The 21,477-nt window shown below is 37.6% G+C and overlaps 1 protein-coding gene across 3 annotated transcripts in view; it reads right to left on the bottom strand.

The window, feature by feature from the left end:
- Positions 1-21,477, bottom strand: part of CUL5 (cullin 5) — an 84,455-nt gene that overhangs the window by 59,636 nt on the left and 3,342 nt on the right. For 2 of the 3 annotated variants that reach the window (XM_019718720.2, XM_019718721.2), the window contains one exon: positions 2,705-2,814. The exons of the other annotated variant lie outside the window; for it this stretch is intronic. In XM_019718720.2, coding sequence (XP_019574279.1) covers positions 2,705-2,814 — 110 coding nt within the window. The remainder of the gene's footprint in view (positions 1-2,704; positions 2,815-21,477) is intronic. 3 annotated transcript variants of the gene reach the window in all.

Raw genomic sequence — 21,477 nt, forward strand, 5'->3', positions numbered from 1 at the left:
CTGTGCAGCCATAAACTGGAAACATCATGCATTCTGGTTGGCCCATCAGAATCACTTGCAGATACCCACAGAAAAGGGCTTAATCTCTAATGGGGCCATCTGAAATCAAGCAGCTGATTGGTTCTCATATAGAGGTTAAGTACATCCCTAACTTGTGCTTACTGCCAAAAGCTGCAGGCTGGGAGAGGGCACTCTACTCACTCCTTATAGACTGGACGCTAGATCCCTTCTCATGGATGTCTCACTGCTACTGACTTGTGTTTAGCTTTTTTTCAACCATGTATTAATAGCCTGATTCTATTTCCCTCACCTTCATGTCACCCCTCCTATACACACACCTTAGTAAGGAAACTTGGTTATTAAACACAGTTGTCTTCAGAAAGGAACAGATCTTTTCTAGGTTGCTCACTAGATAAAGAGCTGGATGAAAGAGGTGGGCGGTGACATAAACCTATTCTGAAAATGTTTTAAAAGTTGAGATTTCATCTAGACCAATTCCTAAGCACAACGTGTCTTTCTACTTAGGTTGTACAAAAATGTCTTTCTGTAAAAATGCTTTTGTTCCTCTTGCAGATCTGGATAATTGGCAAAAAATGAATAGTTTTCATTACTGAATTGGACACACTAATTTTATAAAAGAGAAAAACAAAACTCAGCACCAGAAGAGGACGGCATTAATATTTGTTTTTCAGAACTATTCTTGAAAGCTTTCCCCTTTTTCTGAAGAAAGTCTGCTGGCGCTGGCTTTCCATGCTGTTGTGAGTGCTCTGAATTTAAACTGACTGCCGAGCTTCCAATCCCACCTACCAGTGCTCTGAGAGAGCAGGAAGCAGCCCCAGTTCCTACACTTTCCATACAGAACACCTCTAAATGTCATCCACACTAGCAAGGCAAATGAACTGGTGCCACGGATAAATGAAACCATGTGGAACTACCTGCCTCCAGACAGTCCATCTGAAATCAAGGCCCAAACTGAAATGACTGGACTGGGAACGCAAGAGCGTAAAGCCCCAGTGCTCTTGGCAGCTTGTGCCTGTTTTTCTTCAGGGGAGGAGGGCACTGGGGGCCTTGTTAACCTACACTACCTGACTCATGTATGTCTTATTTGAGGGATATCCTAAAAATTGTAAACTTGTTGTTCACAGGGGTACCACATGTATCCTCTGAAATTATGCTTCTTTACGTGGGTACCTTGACTATCATCACACTGCTTCAACAAAGCCCTCAGGTATGCTTAAACTTATGGGCCAGCGTTGTACTTTGCCTGAACTGATACCTCAAGGCATGTTAAAAAAGATCCATGTAGTAACTGAAGGAGAAAGCCATCTAGTTTTCTAAGATAAACCCCATGGTTGACGGGATTTATTAATTAGCTACCATACTTTGCGATGTATAATGCACTCCTGTGTATAATGCACACCCACGTTTTTGGCTCAAACTTTCAGGGGGAAAAAATAATTCATTTTAATTTTATAATTCAAATTTTTATTTGTTTACATTTAGGTACTTGTTTTTTATATTATAAAGGAATCATTCATTTTTTTAACGTATTATGGTACAAGAAATTTTATGTAAGAAATAATTACAAAACACAAGAACAGATAAAAGGTACAAGAAATTTTATGTACCAGTAACAAATTTGCGATAGTTATGCATCATAGAAGGCCAGGAACTCTTCATCGTTGTAAGTTCATCATAAGTTCAACAAAACTGATAATCGTATTCCAGGGTATTATTTTACATATGGATATCGTTACTGATTTCTAGAGTTACACTTTTAACTCATAAGCATAAATAAAAGAATTTAAAAATTTTATATAGATACGGATTAGTGCTACCCATGTATAATGTGCATCCTTATTTTTCCCTCACAAATTTGGACAAAAAAGTGCTCATTATACACGGCAAAATACGGTAAACCCAGGACCTCTAAAAGATACAACTGAGATCAGTATTACAGGTTGGTCTTGCCTTCCTGTGTGGAGCCCTACTGATAACAGTTTTTCTGTAAAGACATTTGACCAAAGGCCAACAGTTAACATAGCAGAAGTGAGACTGTATTCCTTAGGAAAGGCTTCTTGGCCTTGGCTGGCATCTGAGAACTTGAATGGTCCACAGTTGCCTTCACTGACATAAAACTTTCCTGAAATGATTAGAATGGCTCACTGTGCCTAAACTCTTTGTATAAACAATATGGTTTACACTGAATACCTGCTCTTTTTCTGAGGGTCTGGAATTTTGGTACATGCCAGGCAGAGTCTGCCTATGTAACCAGCCCCCAGTAAAAACCCCAAGTACTGAGTCTCCAACGAGCTTCCCTTGTAGACAACAAAACACATACGCTGTCAATCCTGTTGCTGGGAAAATTAAGCGTGTCCTGTGTGACTCCACTGGGAGAGTGCTCTTGGCAGCTTGTGCCTGTTTTTCTTCAGACTGTATCCCCATGTGCCTTTTTCCCTTTGCTGATTTTGCTTTGTATCATTTTGCTGTAATAAATCATAGCTGTGAGTATGACATGTTCAGTCCTGAGAGTCCTAGCAAATCACTGAACCAAGGGGTGGTCTTGGGGACCCCCAATACAACTAGTAATAATTTTAAACAGGTAACCAGACCAATCTAGAGTAAACATTCCATTTGGATACAGAAGAACATCACCAAAATTTCCTTTATGTTAGCAAAAAGTTAGAATTAATAGATTACTTACGAAAACAGATCAAACCACTGCTGTTTTGTAACAGATTCCTGGCGTAAAAGCTTCAAAACAATTGGACGCATGAAATCCCATTTGTCTTCAAACTGAAGAGAACCTTTATTCTTTAATAAAAAGAAGGATAAACAGTAGTTTAATTTAAATGCAGTTAAATCAAAACTGTCTGTTATTTTTATCTTTTAAGAGATAGATAAATTTAAAAGAATCAGTTTTCCATAATGAAATTCCTATAAACTTAAGCTGGTATCAAGGAATCAGAGGAAGAGAAACATAGAAAAGAAAATTAACTATACAAAAGTGTATAAAGAATTTGGTCTTGCCCAAAGAGGTCTGGCTTTTGCCCTTGGCTCCTAGCAGGTAATGTCTGGGCCCTTGGAATGCTGTATCATTATTTGCTTGGGAACATTGGGTCATACTGGATAATCTAACAAGGTAATTTAGGGAGGGGGCTGCCATACACATCTAGTCTTACAGTGAAGGCTGGGCAATCTAGAAATACCAACAGTGTGACTTAGGATGGCAGTTTTGGGTCAACCAACCTGGAGACTGAGATTACCCATGTGAACAATCAATCAATCATGCCTACATGACAAAGCCCCAATAAAAATTCTGGACGCCAAAGGCTGGGTGAGCTGCTCTAGCTGGCAGTACTCCATATGCTCTGTCACACATTGGGGCAAGGAGTGAAATGTGACCTGACTATACAGAAGAGGACAAGGGAAGTGTATGAAAAGCTCCTGGACTCTGCCCTGTATGTCTCTTCCTTTGGCTAATCTTAATTTGTCTCCTTTCCCTGTAATAAACCATTACCCCGAGTAGAACAGCTTTCACTAAGATCTGTAAGTCTTTCTCATGAATTATGGAAACTCAGGCTGGTTTTGGGAGACCCCAAACATGCAGCTGTTGTCAGAAATGAGGGTGGTTTTATGTGTGGAGACTGTGCCCTCTAATTTTATAGTTGTCCTGACCTCACAAAAAAAGAATACTAAAAATCTATATCAACTCTGAAAACTAAGACAAAAAAAAAACATAGAAAGATACCCATCTCATTTTATAATGCTAACAAAAGCCTGATACCAAACTGATGAAAAGAGAACCAGAAATGGAAACTCTAGACCAATCTAATCAGAGAAAATAGATGTAAAAATCTTAAATAAATATGAAAAAATTAAACAAGTGGCATATCAACAGAATGATACCTCATAATCATGCACGGTTTATCCCAGGAATGTGGAAGTTGCTCAATATTAGAAAAAAAGATCAACTCATTACATTACTATAATAAAAAGAGAAAAGGGAGACCCCCACATGTTTATCATTTGTACTGTTCCTTTTCAAGTTAAGTATGGCCATGTGACTTGCTTTTGCCAATAAATGTCAACAAAATCATTAGTTTTCTAAAATACCAGCACCATACACTCCTGGGAAACTCATTATTGTTTTTACTATATGATTGTTGTTGAGCAAGTTGCTCCCCTGTATCAGATAAAGTTCATGTACTGACTGCACGGAATCTGCAAACTCCCGGAAATTATAACCCAGAAGCAGTTTCTAAACATACGGTCTGACAAGAACCTACATCAGAATTATCTAGGGTGGTGTTTACACATACAGATTTCTAAAATCTACCTCAGACCTGCTGGATCAGAATCTCTTGAGGTTGAGTTTAGAATTTGCATGTTTCATAAATTCATGATAAAATTATGTTAAAATGTTATGACCCAAGAAAGGTTAAGAACCACTGAATAACATTAACTCTTGTGAGAGCAAATGATGCTTCTTACATCTACAAACACAGTTGATCCTAAAAGTTATGTACTGTCTTGCTCTAGGTACCTGCTTTTATCACACAGTAGTATTCTTATTACTAGGACTCGCAGAAGATTTTCACTCAAAATTTAGTATCAGGATTAGCATGCTTCTCCCTTGAACAACTAGTTTATTTTTACCTTATGGACTTAAGTGAATTATGTAGGTAACTTTGCTCTCCTTAGTGTTGGCTAATGAAAAATCCAGTCAGATTTCTGATCCTATATACTTTGTGTATTAACTTTTTTATAGTTATTATTTTCCTGTAACTCTCATTTCTTCATTTACTCTGAGTAAAGGGTGTATAAGCAAACAAATATGAAGGAACCATAGAAAGAACATACAAATCTTTTCTTGACTATGACACAGAGAATCATAATTCCTTCTTAATAAGAGGGTACTTTATAAGGTCAAATAAGTCTATTTCCATAAGCAATTTCGGCAATTTATAAAATTAAATGCAGTATAAATCCTTCAATTAAAAAAGTACAGAGGACTAAACAGGTATTTGAGATAAATTAAATACTGGTTAGGCTCTAAAATCTATCAGATATGACAAAATGATAGGAAACACATTTTGGTTCTCCTGTTTGATGATAACATGTAAGATTAACTACAGAAACATTTCTCCCAGTACTCAAAGGAGGAATTTAATAATGACACGTTTTCTATTAAGCTTTTATAATAGACTCTAAAATCAGTAACTCAAGCAGTTCTTCTGACCTATTCTCTGTTAAACTGAAGAACACATCATTAAATCATAACTAAGCAGCAGGATACCAAATCTACTACCTACAAAACACAATATCTTATTCATAAGTGAAGGTACCTTCAAATTATGAACTAGGATTTATGAGTTTTTCCAATGGCTAACTTAAAGCTGCCTCATCTTTGTTAATGTGCTACAAAGTCTCTTCTGCTTTAATTCTTTCATTATTACTCAGAATAGCAATGACTTTCTTACTCAGAACTCACCAAGTGCTAGTAAGTCTAGGATTATTTCACCCACTGGCTCTTTTTGACCAAGAGAATCTCAACATTTGCCATGCCCCTGCCCCTCTATCATTCACGCCTTACGGCACAACTAATTCCTTCACAGGCACTCCTCAAACAGACAAATGGGCCACGGGGAAGCCAATGGAGAGTTGGCTGTGAAGATATGTGGGCGAAAGAGTATTCCAGGCAGAGGAAGCAGCCATTGCAAAGACCCTAATCTAGACATAATAGAAGGATGTTTGATGCATTCAAGGTAGAGCCATGTAAGGACAGAGGAAAAGCAGAGGTGGTCGGAAAACAACAGAGGTTGGATCGTGTAGGGCCCTGAAGGCCACTGTAAAGACTTCGACTTCAATCTAAGTGAGATGGGGAACCATTAAACATATTTAAACAACAGACATGATCTGATTTCCATTTTAAAATCTCCCTGAATGCTGTGCTGAGAATGCATTACCAGGTGCCAGGGTTAAAGCTGGGTACAGGGTTAGGAGGCAGGTGAGAGATGATAATGACTTGGCAATGGAGTTAGTGAGTAGTTGTTAGATTTTATGTTTTAAAGGTGGCACTAACAGGATTTCCTGACAGTATACATCTCAAATGAGAGAAAGGAATAAAGCACGACTCTAAGGCTTTTGTCTGATAAAGTTCATTCGTATATTGGGACTGTCATGCGGGAGACCCGGCGGGGTCTCTGCTCCCGCTCCCCACAAGAGAACGCAGAATATGGTGAGGCCAAAAAGGAACACCCACGGAGCCATAGGTAGGGGAGTCATACCACTATATTCTCTCTAGCGGCACTATACTCTCACTGGAGGCTGGATCCACACTGTCCGCAAACCGCCATCCACGCTTGCCAGCCCAGCTGCCATCTTCTTGCTAGCCCTCATTCTTTTCTTTCTGCTAGCGTACCCACAGCAGTTATATTAGTGGCCAATGGCTCACTGGTTACAGCTGACGGCCAACTAGCCACAGCTGATGGCCATCCAATCACAGTTGATGGCCATTTGCTACCTGAGCCAACACCTGTCTATGTGAGGCCGAGAGCCTGGAAACTTCTTTCTGGGGCTCTGCCCCCACAGGGACCCACAAAATGGAGGCTACCCCAGTGGCCAGCCCACATCCCAAACCTAAACTTAAGTGAGGCTCCACATACGGGAAATGCCTCACTGTCAAGGACACCTAACACTAATCACAATCCTCCCACTCAGCGTTAGCTAGTTAACCTTAACTAAAAACATAGGGCCTGCTTACCTTACAAGGAAATCCCTGACCTCCTAGCCACTCCTAGCCCTGTTTCCGCATCGTCTCCTCTAACATTCTACGAAACTCGCTCTGGCTCAAAATCCATCATGAAGAATGCTCCACTGCTTGTTAGGCACTGTACGCCGCCAATCCATGGATTATTTTCCCCTGAATAGAGAACATCAAACTCATTACTAAATTGTTTTAGTTTTGTGATTTGACAAGTCCAAAAACTACAGATGTAACAGGCTTAAGAAGGAAAGCTCAGGAATTTGTCTCAGACAGGTTACATTTGGAACATCTATTAAACAGCCATTTGAAGGTGTTGAATAGGCAATTTGATAAGCAAATCTAGAATTTAAATGAAAGGTCTGACCAGGAAATAACAATTTGAAAGTCATCAGAGTACAGAAGGGCTTAAAATTTGTTACTGGATGTGATCACTAAGGGAGTGAATATAAATAGACAAGAAGACCCAGGCCTGAGTCCTTAGGTATCCAACATAAAGAAGTGGGGAGAAGAGCAGGAACTAGAAAAGAAGACAGAAAAAGCAACCAGAGAGGTGGCAAGAAAATCAAGAGTACAGCATTCTGGAAACCAAGTGAATAAATCATATCAAGAAAGAGGGGGTTGACTAACTTTAGCAAATGCTCCTCAGAGAACATGTTAAGACGACCACTGAAATAGCAACATGGATGTCCCTCAGCAGTTTTTTTTAGGATGGTCAGGACAAAAGCCAGATTGTAGTAGAATTAAGAAAGAAAGAAAGAAAGGAAGGAAGGAAGGAAGGAAGGAAGGAAGGAAGGAAGGAAGGAAGGAAGAAAGAAAGAAAGAAAAGAAAGAAAGAAAGAGGAAAAATAAAAGTACAGACAATTCTTGACAATTTTTGCTGTAAAAGGGAGCACAGAAATGGCATCATAACTAGTAAGGTGAGAAGGAGTCAATGTTTTGTTTTGTTTTGTTTTTAAGATACATATGTTTGTATACTGATAGTCATGTGCCGGGACATAATGCTGAGGATATAGGAGAAAAAGGCAGAAACTGCCGTAGAATTTAAATCGCCCTCGGTAGGCAGCAGGGCATGGGGTCTAATGCACTGGTGGGGAAACTGGCTGCATGTAAGAGGGGAAGGCAGACATGCACATGCAGACGCTGGTAGGGGGGACAGATGTGGTACCATGCTGAGAAGTTCATGTTTTACTGTTTCAATTTCTCAGCGATGTGGAAACAGGGAAAATGCCCTGGAAGATAGAAGAGGAGATGCTGGAATTTTGAGAAAAAAGATGTGAAACAGACATCTAAGAAAGTGGAAGAGTGCTATGTAAGTGTAGTGTGACTGCGCTCAATTATAGTTTGTGGTCATAAATTTAAAGTGAAAATAGTGTAAGTGTACCATCTTCTTCCGCAACATTCCACTATACAGGTGTTGGCACTGAAAGGTGAAGAGATAGATTTAACCAGGGCTGTGGTTTTCCTCAGTGAAACAAAAAAAGGAGCGAGGAAGTCGAAGTGTATTCAAGAGAGTGATTATAATGATTGAATAGAGAATTATGCTGGGTAAGGAAGAGAGAAAGGACATCAGGATGACGAGAGACAGAGACTCCTGCTTCCAACCATGATGGAATAACAGGGGCCAGATTTCCCCAACTGCCTAAATAATCAGAAAGCCAAAGGACAGTACAGGGCAGTGCTTCCTGAGAAAAGGAAAACAAATGAGGTGAGCCCTACATATGCCCAAGCATACTGCCTAGAGAGTTTCCAGGCCTCAGCACAAGCAGGGGAAACTGAAATAGCCTGGTGCTTTCACTAAGTTTAGAAGAAGGATTTCGGAGTTTGAGGAGGCCAAAGCAATGAAAATTTGTGGCATAAGAATATCAGAAAAAAGTGAGCTGCACAGAGAGGGAGCTCTGGAGATATGGAGAGGGGTCCCCTTGAGCCTTTGACTGCATATTGACCTAGACAAGTGTGTGAGAAAACTGTCAGACACTGGGGAAAGAACCATTAGAAAAGAGTAGACAGAACCTAATCACCAGAGTCCACACAGGGCTAGCAATACTTTGTATTCCCACCAGCCAGCGTGGAAATGTTCCTCAATATGCTAGGCGTTGGCTGAGTCCTCAGAAAGGTACTGTATCTATAGTGAAGCCAAAGTAGCCCTACCCTGAATGTTGCTCCAGTCTCACTGTAACAGAACTTAAAAGCAAGCTTCAAAAGATCACATGGATTCCAAGCACTTAAGTGTCACAGCCAAACCCAAAAATATTTAAAGGAAATTTAAAAATTCCAGTCCCCAAAATATAAAACTTACCATGTCTGGCATCCAATCAAAAATTACCAAGCAGGCAAAGAAGCAGGAAAATATAACCCATCAAGAAAAAAAACCCATCAATAGAAACTGACCCAGAAATGACAGACAGTTTTAGCAAAGATGTTAAACCAGCTATTGTAAATATCTCTCCCCCCCCCCCCCACAGTGAAGAACACAGAGGAAAGCAAGAACATCACAGAAACAAAAGATTTTTTAAAGAAGTATCAGTGAGCTGTGGGACAACATCAAATGACCCTACCTACACATAACTTGAGTCTTGGGGTGGGGGAAATATTTGAAGAAATAAAGGCTAAAATGTTTCCTAATTTGATGAAAAGTATAAACTCACAGATCTAAGACATTAAACAATATAGTGGTAGAATCAATGACCTGCAGGCCATAGCAGAGGTAGATTATCGGAGTGAGAGCACTACAGTGAGTTAGGAAGACAGGACAGGATAATCAAAGTAGGATGCTTGAAATTGAAGTTGTGGAAGGGAGGAATTTTAAATAATTTCTCATTGTATTTTTACTGTTTATTTATTGCAAGATTTTCTATTTCTTTCACTGTAAATATATGGCATTTGGCTAATTTTGGGTTATAGAATCCAACCAATTTTGTACATGTGGTATCTGTGGTAGAAAAGAGCATTTCCTTTTGTTTATCTCCAAATAGTTTCCTTTATATTTCCATGCGTAATTCAAATATCTGATATCTGTAAATAAAATTGAGTTCAGTTATTTATACCCTTTATTATTTAACTTCAGTATAATCTTCAGTACAGATCACGCCATCACATTGATCATTTTACTTTATATTATCTGATTGCTGACTATGTATCAGGTACAAGTGCATTAATTTATTTAATCTTTACAACTCCTATGTGTAAGGTGATGTTATTATCATTTTATAGACAAAAAAACTGTACACTTGAACCTGAGATTAGGTTAGGTTATTTCCCTAAAGTTACAGGCAATAAGTGGCAGTGCAGGGATTCAAATCCAAACAATTTAGTTCTGTTGGAGATACATTCTTAACTACTCCCTGGATCTTTCCTGGATGAGAAATTAAGGAACTTTTAACCTGTAGGCCAGATCCAGGCTTTGGCTTAATTTCATCAGGTCTGTAAATTGCAAAAATCTATTATTATAAAAAATTTGTGGCAATTATCTAGAAGCCATAAGGTGGAAGCATCACTACATGAAAGACATGTCTGTTACATACCTTTTTCCACTGAAATAAAAAATATCACAATACATTTCCCTTTTATAAAGGAAAAAAAAAATTTAAACAAATTCTGAAAAATGCTTGCATTTTAGACACACAAACTGATTTTAAGAAAAAAAAAGAAGCAAAAATAACAGTACTGCTAAGAGTTTATTTTAGGGTGTTTCTTCATCATTCACTTGTTACATTTATTCATTCAAGAAATATGTAAGTGCCTACAGTTCAAGAATTATGCCAGTTGTTAGAAAACATAAATGAAAGGTCTTCAAGGAATTCATTCTAGTATAGTGTTTCATAAACTGTGGTTCATGGACTCCTAAAGGGTTCCACGATGTATTCTTGAGGCTCAAAACTATAAGAATAAATGTTTAGTTTTATTTTTGTTTTATAAAATTAAATAAGATATCAATACAAGTAGAGTCTGGATCATTTGTATGACCTTATGTATAAGCAAGCACTAACCATAAAGGGAAAAAAAGACAAATTGTACTATGTTAAAATTAAGAACTTTACTTCCTTAAAAAATACCATTAAGGGAGTGAAAGAAAGCAAATCAAAGAGTGGAAGAAGATATTTCTAATAGACATATCAGAGGCTCTTATCCAGAATATGTAAAGATTCCTAACAATCATTAAGAAAAGAAAGACAATCTAATTTAAAAACTGGCAAGCCATTTGAGTAAACCCTTCATAAAGACATCTAAACAGCCAAAAACCTTTTGAAAAGGTACCTATCATTAATTGTTAGGGAAATACATATTAAAACCACAATGAAATATCACTACACTCCACCAAAAAGGCTAAAATAGAAAAGAATGACAATATCAAGTGTTGAAGACACTTTAGAGAAACCAGGACTCTCATCATGCTGATGAGACTGTAAAATGGTACAATGATTTCAGAAAATTATTTACCGTGTTTCCCCAAGAATAAGACCCAGCTGGACCATCAGCTCTAATGTGTCTTTTGGAGCAAACATTAATATAAGACCCGGTCTTATTTTACTATAATATAACACCGGGAACATAACATAACATAACATAACATAACATAACATAACATAACATAACATAACATATAACATAACAATACCGGGTCTTATATTAATTTTTGCTCCAAAAGACACATTAGAGCTGCTGGTCCGGCTAGTCTCATTTTTGGGTCAATATGGAAGCAGTATCTATGAACGACAAACATATGTGTACTATATAACCCAGCAACTTCACTTCCAATACAGCTGCATATATATGTCTACCAAAAGACTTGTAAAAGAAAGTATACAGCATCTTCATTCTCAATGAAAAACTGGAAACACTCCAATGTCCATCAACAATTGGATGGGTAAATTGTGGAACAGTCATAACAACGAAATATAATACAGCAACAAAAATTTAACAAGTAACAATAGAAATGATTCTCCTAATGTTGAGCAATGAAGTCAGACACAAGAGTACTTACTGTGTTTATGAACAGGCAAAACACATCTACAGTTATAAGAAGTCAGAACAGTGATTACCTTGGGGAGGGGATTGAAAGTTAGAGACTAGGGCAGGGCAAGAGAGGGGCTTGCAGGGGTACTGTTACTATTCTAGATCTGGGTGCTGATTATACGGGTATGTTTACTTTATGAAAACTGCATCCAGTTGTACACTAATGATTTATATACATTTCTGTACATAATTCAATCGTTTACTTTAAAAATAGTCATGCTAGTGTTGTTCATTTGAATCTTGAGTTTTTAGTATTGTATTTATTATAATTGGTAAATCTTTTGTTTTTAATTGCTAAAGAATTCTAAACTTAAGAAATTTATAGCTAGTTTTACATCTATACATATTAACGATGTTATAATAGCATCCTTCTTCCCTCCCGAAATAATTCAGTTCAAAAGCCAGATTTCTCACTGTCAGAGAAGGAAGTTACATCCACGGAAAGGGAAAAGGATTAAATTGAATTTATTGGAATTGGAGGGATTGGGGTGAACTCATGAGTTTTGATAATATAGATATAGAAATAAGTACGAGGTCTGACAATTAAGTTTGCAAACTTGTTGCCACGATGTTGCTAAACTTTTCTTGATATCAGAGGGATTATTCATTATGAATTTGCAGCAACTGAACAAAAAGTAACCAAGTTTACTATTTGGAAGTGCTGAAAAGGCTTCGTGAAAAGTTCGACAACCTGAACTTTTCAACAACAATTCATGGTCCTTGCATCACGAAAATGCACCAGCTCACACGGCACTATCTGTGAGGGAGTTTTTAGCCCGTAAACAACTAACTGTATTGGAACACCCTCTCTACTCACCTGATCTGGCTCCTAATGACTTCTTTCTTTACCCAAAGATAAAGGAAATATTGAAAGGAAGACATTTTGGTGACATTCAGGACATCAAGGGTAATACAACAACAGTTCTGATGGCCATTCCAGAAAAAGAGTTCCAAAATTGCTTTGAAGGGTGGACCAGGCACAGGCGTTGGTGCATAGTTTCCCAAGGGGAGTACTTTGAAGGTGACCGTTGTGATATTCAGCAATTAGGTATGTAGCCCTTTTTCTAGGATGAGTTCGCAAACTTAATCGTCAGACCTCGTATAGTACAGATGTGTGTTTGTGTGTGTGTCTTAGTTCAGTCCACAGAGAGGGCCTGAAATGAGTGACACCCCAGTAACAATTAGCATACCTAGTATCCAGATCTTGATTTGTCAATACCATATGCCACAAAAAGGAGCCTTAGAAAAAAATGCTAATGTTAAGGTTGGGGCAGGGATGATCCTGGAATACATTTTTGTTCCTGAAAGTAGTCAATCTAAGCAAAATAAATGATAGTAACAGATTATAACACATTAAATAATTCTTTAGATGGAGGAGAGAGTGGTAGCCATTGGCTACTGACATGATAATATTTAATTTCTAGAAAGATCATCTGTAAATTCATTGAAGGAAAATTCATTGAAGGAAAATTCATTGAAAGAGAATCTGACAGGAAGCTACCGCAATAGTTCATATGAGCAATAAATGATTAAACCCTAAACTGAGGCAATGAAACAGAAAGGTGCTAATGGTGAGATGTTCATGAAGCTGACTTTATAAAATTAAAATTATGACTTAGCCACTTACCAAATATGCGACCTTAAGTTATTTAAACTTTTTTTGCTCTAGTTTCATCTATGTAAAATGGATTTAATAAGTTATTTGAAAGGGCTGATATAAAGATATATATGGGGGCTGGCCCAGTGGCTCAGGCAGTTAGAGCTCCATGCTCCTAACTCCGAAGGCTGCTGGTTCGATTCCCACATGGGCCAGTGGGCTCTCAACCACAAGGTTGCCAGTTCGATTCCTTGACTCCCGCAAGGGATGGTGGGCAGCGCCCCCTGCAACTAAAATTGAACACGGCACCTTGAGCTGAGCTGCCTCCCGGATGGCTCAGTTGGTTGGAGTGCATCCTCTCAACCACAAGGTTGCCGGTTCAACTCCCGTAAGGGATGGTGGGCTGCGCCCCCTGCAACTAGCAACGGTAACTGGACGACCTGGAGCTGAGCTGCGCCCTCCACAACTAAGATTGAAAGGACAACAGCTTGACTTGGAAAAAAGTCCTGGAAGTACACACTGTTCCCCAATAAAAAATCCTGTTCCCCTTCCCCAATTAAAAAAAAAAAAAATGGGCAGAGGAACTGCATAGACATTTTTAAAAAAAGAGAGAAAAAAAAGATATATATGTACAATGTTGAGAAAAGTGGTTGGCATAAGTAAACATTATATAGATGCTGGCTATCATTATTATAATATTAGAACTACTACTTCTAATTCTCCTACAATAACAGGATTTGGTGATAATTAGATGTGGAAAGGAGAGAAAGAATATTGAAAATGACTCAACTGAAGCAGGATTAAGGCTCTAAGCTCTCAAATGGCTAAGTATATAGTCCCTCCCATGACCAAACCTCCCCAGTATAATTCAAAATACAAAGGATACTAAATTCTAAAATATATATTAACTGTCCAAAATTTTTCTTTAAAAAAAAGTCAAAAATAACCCCCACACACATTTTTTTCCTTGTTTTTCTGTGGGGGATAGGGTATACTAAACATGTGCTTGTTCTGCCTATTTGGTAATACAACATGGCTCTCAGATTTCTGACTTGAGAATGGTTGGTGGAATCACTGACCATAGAAGAAATGCATGTAAAGGAATACATTGGAGTTGGATGGTGTAGGAGAGGATATGAGCACAGTTTTGGATGTATTGTCGGATAAAAGCAAATGTTGAAGTTATAACTCTTGGCCTTCATTTCTTTTTCCTTGTGTCCTTTCTTTCTTTCTGTATTTTAAATAAAATAAACGTTTATTTACTACTAAATTGCTTTCTACTTAATGTCTCCCCTACAGAGCTGAGGGGGGAAAAATCAGTGTCAAGTTTCTCAAAACAATTAGAGATAGAATTAAAATAGAAAGAAAACAAAAGATGATAGAGAAACAGGTGAACAAAGTTTCAGCTCCCTTTTCCTGCTCTTATTTAGTATAAAAAAAAAATCAGATCTCATATTAATTAATATAACATGTCAGTTGCCCAGGCCCAAATAAAATACATTCAGCTTTTTGGGAAAAGTATTGCCTAATGGAAGAATCAGTTCTAAAACAGATGGACAGTAAAGTCCCACAGTGTCTTATCTATAGCCATGGTGGTTATTTCAAAGAAAAACAAACACACATTAGGAAGAAAGTAAATTACAGAAAAAGTTTAACTTTTTGTAATGTGTTTGGAGTGGGGTGAGGTGTTCCAGACCAGTACTGTAAGATGCTATAGATCTTTCTAGAATACATTATCACTTTAAAAAATCTGCACAATTCCCACTGAAATTCAAGAGTGTTTTAAATAATCCAATTAAAAAATGGGCAGAGGACCTGAACAGACATTTCTCCCAAGACATACAAATGGCCAACAGATATATGAAAAAATGCTCAACTTCACTAGCTATTAGGGAACTGCAAATCAAAACCACAATGCGGTATCATCTCGCACCTGTTACGGTGGTTCCCCAAAAATAAGACCGAGATGGGCCATCAGCTCTAATGCGTCTTTTGGAGCAAAAATTAATGTAAGATCCAGTATTATATTATATTATATTATATTATATTATATTAATTATATTATATTATATTAATTATATTATATTATATTGTATAATACTATACTATACTATATTATGTTATATTAAAGACCCGGTCTTATATTATAGTAAAATAAGACCAAGTCTTATATTAATTTTTGCTCCAAAAGATGCATTAGAGCTGATGGTCTGGCTAGGTCTTATTTTTGGGGAAACAGGATAGAGTGGCTATTATCAACAGGATAAATATTAACAAATATTGGAGAGGCTATGGAAAAAAAGGAACCCTCATACACTGTTGCAGGGAATGTACACTGGTATAACCACTATGGAAAACAATACGGAGATTCCTCAAAAAATGCAGAATAGAATTACCATATGACCTAGCAATCCCTCTCCTGGATATGTACCCCCAAAATCTGAAAACATTTATCCGTAAAGATGTATGTAAGATATATGTATTCCAATGTTCAGCATTATTTATGTTGGCCGAGACATGGAAACAACCGAAGTGTCCTTCGATAGATGATTGGATAAAGAAGATGTGGTATATATACACAATGAAATACTATTCTGTCATAAGAAAAGATGAAATACTACTGCCATTTGCGACAACATGAATAGATCTTGAGATTATTATGCTAAGCGAAATAAGGCAGAAAAAGTCGAGAACCATATGACTTCACTCATACGTGGGATGTAAAACTGAAAGCAACAAAGGAACAAGACAAAAAAACAAAAACACATAGACATAGACAATAGGTTAGTGGTTACTAGAGGATAAGGGGAGGAGGGATGGTAGAAGAGGGTCAAATATATGGTGATAGAAGGAGAACTGACTCTGCATGGTGAACACACAATATGATATATAGATGATGTATTATAGAAATGCACACTTGAAACGTATGTAATTTTACTAACCATTTTCACCCCAATACAGTAAAAAAAAAAAGAAATTCATGAGTGTTTGTTCAAGCAATGAGTTCATCTACAATAATTCCATGTTAATCCCAGGAAAAAGAGTAGACATATAATTGCTTATGTGCAAATACAAAATTCGGTATCACGTTAAAAAATAAGAATATTTAAATAAACACATAAAAGTAAACAAAAAAGAAAAGTCAACTGGCTTGCAAAATCTTTTAAAAGTAACAGAATCATTTTAAAATGACTCACTTAATTTGCAACAAGAATACAAATACTGATTTACTGGTTCACCTGAAACTCTCCAGAAATCCCTATATAATATATGGGACAAAACACAACCCATCAAATAGTAGGAGCAGTATTACTTTTACAATGATGTCAAACGTTGCATTTAAGAGAAAATAAAGGTTATTATTACAGTACATCTTCTTGCTATATCTTCTTCACGATGACAAAAGTGTAAGAAGAGTTAAGGTAAAAGGACAAGTTAAAGGCAGGACAAGAAATAATAAATTATGAGGTTATAAATAATATAAATAATATAAATTATGAGGTTAGCTATTTGAATGTGTGGGTTCCCATATTGTCTATGAACTGCCCATGCTCCCAGTTATGGGATTTTAAAACCACATTTGCAATCCCCATTAACCAAAAGAACCACAAACTACAGTATATATTTAAATACTGGCAACTCTCACTAGGTTCCAGCCACACCACCATTTTAAAGGCTGTTTCTCTAATATGCCAGGTTCACCACTGCACCTCAAGACCTTTGCTTAAAATGCAGCTCATTCAGGTCTCAGCATCAGTGTCACCTCAGAGAGGCCTTCCCAAACCAATCTAAGAAAAATGCCCTTCGCCCTTTCTTCTCTGCATATCCAGAGCCAAAGTCTTGAGCTGGTGGAAGAGTTGCTTTGATTTGCTATGAGACTGAAATTTTAATTCAGACTAAACAGTACTTTTTAAGAAGACCAGAAAGTTTTGGGATCTGGCTGAAATGTCATTAAGTGCCAGGGAAGGAAAATTCAACAAAACATAGTTGTTTAAATAGATCTTAAACATACGAAACCATACTGTTCTGATGATAAATACTTTCTATGAAATAAAAACACCAAAACCAAAAACATAGTTGAAAGCAATTATTTAAAAATAATTTTCCATTGTAAATAAGTAAACTAGTGCCCCATCTTCTGAACACTCTTGATTACACTGTTTTCATCACAGCCCTCATTATTACAAAAAGTACCCAATGTGTTGTTACTTATTTCTTTGGTATCAGTATTTACACATTAGAATGTAAGCTCCAAAGACGAGGGACCTTGTCTGTCATACTCACTACTGTTCCACTGACACTTAGACTAGTACCCAGCACAGAGCAGATGCTCACATATTTGTGGAATGAACAAACCCGTTATACAGATCAAATATCCTGATATTACCTGTATGTGCTCCATGTAGTATGACCAATGCTTTAATCTGAGCTGTAACTTGTTTACTTGTTACACAGCCTGTCAGGCACCAATTTAGTCTACCTACTACTCGGGGAAAAGAGGCAGATGACTTTCTGTGACACACTGGGTTCACCAGGACCCTAGCAAAATATCTAATAAGAAACGCCTGTCTTTATCTACCTCTCTGCTCCACCTTTCTTTGTCCACCAGATAGATGCCTAGTGTCCTTTTGATACCGTCCTGCAGTCTAAAATTCTCCTCTTCTACGTTTATCTTAAACTGTCACTTCCTGTTAGTAGCTTTAATTAACATACATCACCTCCAGATTATGGTAACTATTCACTCATATATTTTCACAGACCATGAAAAATTCTCACATTTACATTTATCACAGTTTTACAGGAAGTGATTTAGTCCATTATTCCCACTCTCACCCCTACCCACGGCCAACGTACATACCTCTGAATTTGTTTTCTCCCTAGATTGTGAGTGTCAAATGTAGCTATGTCTCTAGGACAGGACACAGGAGTGAGGGAAGGCAGCCCTAAGGATCACAGCCCTCTTAGATGCCCAGTCAAAAGGGCAAGTTCCTTCCACCCAGTGAAAATTGGCAAGTAAGGTTCTAAATAAATGAGGCTCTCATTTATGTTTAAATAAACATTGGAAAGAATTATCCAGTTGTGTATCTTAACTACACTGGCAACATTCAAATCTTGGTATCACGTCCATATTCCCTGCCAAGCACGTTCCTGACTCTATGCCTTTGCACTGGCTGTTCTGGTCCCTCTACCTGAGATGCTTCTCCTAACTAGGCACACGGCTTTTTTCCTTGCTTCATTCAGGTCTCGCCTCAAATGTCATCTCCTTAGAGGCCTTCCCTGATCATCCTATCAAAAATACCTATCATTCTCTATCTTTAACCCTGATTATTTTTCTTCATAACATTTATCACAACCTGACCTTATAGTACATATTTACCATGTTTTCCCAAGAATAAGACCTAGCCAGATCATCAGTTCTGATGCGTCTTTGGGAACAAAAATCACTATAAGACCCGGTATTACTTTAATATAAGACCGGGTAATATAATACAATACCGGGTCTTATATTAATTGTTGCTCCAAAAGATGCATTAGAGCTGATGGTTTGGCTAGATCTTATTTTTCGGGAAATGAGGTATTTGCATATATGTTTATTGCTTCTCTCCCCCACAAAAATGTAAGTTACATTAAGGGCAGGAATTTGCCTAGATCACCATTATCTAGCTGGAATTAGAGAATGTTAAACACTTGTTGAATGAATTTACTTTCCAGACTTGGTGACTCCTGTTATGGTTTTAATGAACACGGTTACATTACACAAAAACCCCTCATTTGTGGCCACTCCACAAATCAGAGTTTGAATACACACAAAATAGATGTAATGATAACAGGTTTTATGTGTGAGCCAAGAAAACACTGAAGGCTTAACAATATATTTGCTGACATATTTTTCAAATATTCATCATCTGTGGAACTATATTTCAAACTTCTTTGTTCAGCACTGAAGACCTTTTACAATCTGACCCTGACTCTCCTTTGTAGTCCTGTCTCCTACTGTTGCCCATATTCTGGGCTCCTATGCTGCAACAATTCCAAGGAGCACAAGGTAACACAGCATGCAGTCCTTCTCACACGTCAGCCATACTCATCTTGTCTCCATTCCTCACAAATTTTCTGCTAATCTCCACCTGCAAAAAGTCTCCCCATTCTTCAAAATCCAGCTCCATTAAACTTTCCCTGATCATCCCACCAGAAATGATCTCCTCGTCTGTGAGGGACCATACAGGATGTGGTAACACTTCTGAAGTTCTTGCCGTAGAGCAAATCATCAGTACTTTTTAATCTCCTTCAGTCTATGGTAAATTCCTAACAGGCTGGACACTGTTTTACACAGCTTTGTATTCTTCACGATGCCTTGCACACGTGCCCAACACAACTATTTTAATAATGAATAAATTCTACACACACTCTAAATCACTCCTTTGAATTTCTATTTTCTTTCCTCTCAAAGGATAGAAATGTTTCCACCAAGGAAAGCAGTGAGCTTCATATTTCAGTTTAAAGTGTGGATTTTCTTCTGGATTGGTTTTATATCTCTATCCCCTTCTTGCTCCCCCTCTCTACACCTAATTAAAAAAAATAAAATAAAACCAGAAATTCCTTCTTTTAACCAATCAACACTCACTTACTGAGCCTCTCCAGTACACAGCTACTGCACTGGATTAATCTTTCCAACCAATCATCACTCATTTCCGGAGCATGTACCATGAGTGATCACCACACTAGAGAGTTAAGGCATCAACAGAGTAATGAAATCCCGGCACTAATGGAGCTTACAACCCAGAAAAGGAGTTAAATATGTAGACATCCTGTAACTAATACACAAGGCATAAGGTAAGTGCTAGAAGAGACTGATGCAATCCTACGGTTGTGTGTGCAGAGTAGGCAACAATTAATTCCAAATAAGAGCACTCAGAAGAAAGGAGGCATCTGGGCTGGGTCTTGATGAATACATAAGATTTTAACAGGGGAGGGGGCATTCCTGACAGAAGAAATAGCAAACATATAAAGAGTCTTGAAGACTCTGGTATGCTAGTGAACCAACAAATAACCAGCCAGGTAGAGAGAGAGGTGCGGCGGGGTGGGGAGGGAATACGAATATAAATGTGTTATTAGGGAGAAGACCCAGCTTGGAAGGATCTCAAAGAATTTGAACCATCAAAGGTATCTCAGCAAGAAAGTGATATGGTTAGTACTGTTTTGGTCTAGAGCTCAGATCACAGTTAAGAGATAAAAATAGTGAAATCATGGGAGTTAAGACTGTCCCAGAAAAAAAAAAAAGTAAAAAGAAAAGGGCTGAAGACTAAATCCTGAGAAATAATTATACTGGGAAGGAGAGAAGGGAGGTCAATGAAAAATGCACGTGATTTGCGAGATATGAGACCAAGGAGAGAATGTCATAAACCAAAAGGGAAGTAGAGGTAGTAATCAACAATATCAGAAGGGAGGATAAGTGTATCAGAGAATAATCTCATTTGGCAATCAGGAAATTGCCAGAGCTCTTAAGACTAACAGCTTCAATATAACTGTGTGTGGGGGGAGAGAACAAAGTCACAGTAAGTTAAAAAAGGTAAAGAATTACAAAGGCAGCAAGTGGGTACTGCTTTTCTAAGAACTGTGATCATGAATGGAAAGAGAAAAGGGCAAAAGTTTGAGGCCAAAGCAGAGCACAAGTTTATATGAGGAGTTACATGAACATTTATCCCCACAGAAGTGAGAATAAATGAGACTGAAATAAAAATAACAGGAGGCATGCTGCCAAGACCTGGTGGAGAATGAAGGCAGAACAAGTGGAAGGAGGCAATACAACAGGTGCCTTGGAAAAGAGGAGAACATAGGGGAAACTAGAAAAATTTGTGGTACTGACCCAGGAAGTTAAGGACACTCCAAACAGCTGGAAAAAATAATGTGCTAAGAATTAAACGGGGGTAATGCTCAGAAAAACAAGATTTAAACAATTGTTATTTGGAAAAAAATATTCAATTGGAAATAAAGAAAATGAGCACTGAGGGCCTAGATGATAACTGCAAAAGTAAAGAAACAAGTGGAACTATATGTTAAAACAAAGTTAAAGTAGTAATACTAAAAAGTTTTTGGA

Source organism: Rhinolophus sinicus, linkage group LG06, assembly GCF_036562045.2.
Source record: "Rhinolophus sinicus isolate RSC01 linkage group LG06, ASM3656204v1, whole genome shotgun sequence".
Lineage (NCBI taxonomy): Eukaryota > Metazoa > Chordata > Mammalia > Chiroptera > Rhinolophidae > Rhinolophus > Rhinolophus sinicus.